Source organism: Pygoscelis adeliae, unplaced genomic scaffold, assembly GCF_000699105.1.
Source record: "Pygoscelis adeliae isolate BGI_AS28 unplaced genomic scaffold, ASM69910v1 Scaffold532, whole genome shotgun sequence".
Taxonomy (NCBI): Eukaryota; Metazoa; Chordata; class Aves; order Sphenisciformes; family Spheniscidae; genus Pygoscelis; species Pygoscelis adeliae.
This window is the reverse complement of record NW_008824245.1, coordinates 102,712-106,121: the sequence shown is the minus strand read 5'-3', so window position 1 is coordinate 106,121 and position 3,410 is coordinate 102,712. Positions and strand designations below refer to the sequence as shown.

Sequence of the window (3,410 nt, the reverse complement as noted above, 5' to 3'; positions counted from 1 at the left end):
CAAAGGGACATTCCATTCCATGTGACGTCATGCTCAGTACATAAACTGGGGGAAGCTGGCGGGGGGGGCCGCTGCTCGGGGACTGGCTGGGCATTGGTCAGCAGGTGGTGAGCGGTTGCACTGTGCATCACTTGCTTTGTGTATTATTATTATATTATTATTTTATTTAAATTATTAAACTGTTTTTATCTCAACCCATGAGTTTTTCCTCACTTCTACTCTTCCAATTCTCTCCCCCATCCCATTGGGGGGGGGTGTGGGGTGGGGAGGAGGAGTGAGCGAGTGGCTATGTGGAACTCAGTTGCCAACTGAGGTTAAACCACAACACTCTCCCTCCCTGTCAATCAAAGCAGCTTCACTGGCCATATTCTGGAACTGGATAAACAGAGCATATCTCCACTAGCAGGTCTAAAATATTTATCAAGGACCTAAGTGGGAGAAGACCGCCCTCTTCATCCACATAATCACAGCTACTGCTTCCTTTCTTTCATAAACAGTAGATGGGTCCTTGTAACCAGTAGCAAGGTACGAAATGATCCCGTATCAGGTCTTGGTCTGGTTGGGACAAAGGCCCACAGCATGGTCAGTTGTGCTGGTGTAACTCCTCATTCCCTGTGGGCTGCAGTCAATGCCATCTATCTCTACCCAGCTAACAACTGCTGCATCTATGTCTGCATCTCCTGGACTCAAAGGCTGCTGTGCAGCTACTACAAGGTTTTAGCACACACAGGTACTTGGCTACGCTCATCCCTACTCAGGATACTGTAAAAACAAGAAGCATGTCACAGAAAGCAAAATGAGAGGCATGATCATGAACTGCAGCAACAAAACATAGACAAGCATAGAAAGAGAAGACTCCAGCCTCTCCTTTGTTGTCCCCAAGGACTGAGAAAAGTCTGGGAAAGGAAGAGTGTTTAAACAGACATCATCTCAGTCAGCCAAAATTTTCATCTGGGCTAACTATGAATTAGTTCAAAAGCCATAATTTAACAGACCGAAGGTGATAAACCCTTCACATTGAAAAAAAACAGAATTTGTGGACTCTACTTGTTAACTGCTTACTACCATTTTAAGAAAGCAATAAAATACATCTTGGCTTTCCTTTGCAGCCAAAGCAGAGCTGAATGAGGAACTTCTCACAAGTCATTCTCCCATCACAGGCACTCAGTGATTCACTGCACCCATAAGCAATGCCAAGCACCACCCCAAAAGCCCCAAAGGTTGACAGCAACGTGCTTAATGAACATTTTCCTTTTCCTTGGCTACTACTGCACTCTCTTTGAGGTTCCCGCTGCTGCCTACAATGGTGATTCAGGCACTTACAGAGTCGTATGTTGGTGGGCTTGCCGGAATTGGTGGTGGATGGATGTTACTAAAAGGCTGGTAGGTCCCCACAGGTAGGCCATTGAAGTTCTCCTGTACAGAGAGATTACAGTCATGCACCAGACTACTCACCTGGGATGACGACCATGGGACACAATACACCTACAGCTGCTATGGGAGTCAGAGAAGTAGTAGTCTTAAAATAAATGCAGGCAAGTATCCAACCTGATACAGTTTATACTTACCAGGAAAAGATTCTTAAATATTGTCAGATGTAGTCACCTGGAGCAACCAGACCCACCTAACAGGACTGTGGGTTATTCTAAAGAAGGAGCACAACTAAACACTTCATCTTTCAAGGCATTAGAAGTACCAGGACAAAAAGGGTAATACCCTGCCTTAAGCACACCTGAGCCATTTCTCCTGAGTGCAGTATCACAAAACAGGAAGGAGGTCTCTGGCTCACTCGAGGCTTTGTATTATCCTTACTTGTAACACAACAGTGCCTCAGAGACCTAGACTTGGCACAAGTCCTCAGCACATTTATGCCTGGGCCTTCAGCCAGCTGATGATACTTGGCCCAGATTTTCCACAAAAAACACTGCAGCATTGCTGGGACCATGTTAAGACTCCAAGCCATCCCACTGTTCTGCCACTCTCTGGTCTACATGGATATTCTGTAAAAGACTGAATTCAGAGAACAGTGCTCTTTTCAGCTCCCACCTTCCACCCTCACAACAAATCATCTCCAAGAGCCATCGGCTTTGTCCCCTCCCTTTGCAGGTCTGAAGGCAGGGCACTTCCGCATTTTTCTGTGCTGTTCTCACCCCACAAAACTCACCTCATTTCCTTGACTGAATCTTGGCACACTACCAGCCTACCAACTTCAAAATGCAGCTCCAAACCCTGGTCAAAAGCCTGACAGTCAGAAGACTGTCTCAGGAGTTAAGTCTGGACTCCTCTGTTCCCTGAAGGCAAAGAGGGCTGGCTGGAGAACAGGGATAGGAACCTCCACAGTCAAGAAGCAACATGAAGCTTCAGCTGCACTGCCAACAATTTCCATCCCATGCAGTCTCACAGCAATACAATGGCCTTCTGACACATCAAGCTATCAGGTACAGACACTTCCCAATCAGCAGGCACAGGGCTAAGCACCACAATCAGTCTTCCACAGAAAAAGGGAATTCTCAAAGCAAAGGCACTTACCGGTCCCTTTGGAGGCGGATAGGAGAAGGGTGGATTTGGTGTTGGCATGGGCATAGGCATCATCACTGGCATGGGTACTATTCCATCATGACCAACCAGTGGGGCTGTAAATCCACCACCTCCTCCCCCTCCATGGCCACCCTTCTTCACATCATCTGTGAATCCCACATCAATCAGATCTGCCTCTCCGCCTGCAGGGGCTTCAGCCTGGAGAGGGTGGAAGAATTCTGCTCGCCAACGCATCTCTATTCTGATCACAGCCCTCTGAACAGCATTAGATGCAGCATTTGTCACTGGACAAGATGGGACAACATAACAAGGACAGAATAGACAGGAGCTACACAGTGATATTAATGGGAATCAGAAAGGGAACCAGACTATAGCATGACTAACTACAGCCACATGCTGTAGGGCTGTGGGAAGGAGCACAGATCGTGCTATGCGAGGGCTGTCTAGAAGATACCAAAGCACAATTACCACCAAGTTTGCTGCAATGCCACAGCCCTGTGCTCTGAAAGCCCGCACAGCACTAACAGGACATTTCAGCCACTGGAACACAGAAGGGAGCTCCAGACTTGCAGGTGCCTCACTCACCATCACCACAGAGTCAGGCTCATAGGGCACATTGTAGTTCTTGGCAATCTCGATGAGGTATCTCTCCACCAGAATCTTGGGTGGCGCCTCCACACTCAGCTTGTGCATCAGCTGGAACACAAGGGTGCAGAGACACTCAGCAGGACTGGGGCAGTGCAGCGCAGCAGAGCTCTATCCCAGCCAGGGCCACCTGCTGCGGGGAGCACAGTGCAGCCTTGGGGAGGCCTTTCCTCCCAGTGCAGCACTGCTGCAGAGGCGGCTGTGGGCAACCACAGGCCAGCGCTCCA

The 3,410-nt window shown here is 48.5% G+C and overlaps 1 protein-coding gene across 2 annotated transcripts in view; it reads right to left on the bottom strand.

Moving 5' to 3' along the window:
* The window catches only part of IST1 (increased sodium tolerance 1 homolog (yeast)), a 7,436-nt gene that overhangs the window by 2,118 nt on the left and 1,908 nt on the right, over positions 1–3,410 (bottom strand). For both annotated transcript variants that reach the window (XM_009335251.1, XM_009335252.1), the window contains 3 exons: positions 3,124–3,234; positions 2,530–2,736; positions 1,324–1,416 (listed from right to left, as the gene is read on the bottom strand). In XM_009335251.1, the coding sequence (XP_009333526.1) occupies positions 1,324–1,416; positions 2,530–2,736; positions 3,124–3,234 (411 nt within the window). The remainder of the gene's footprint in view (positions 1–1,323; positions 1,417–2,529; positions 2,737–3,123; positions 3,235–3,410) is intronic.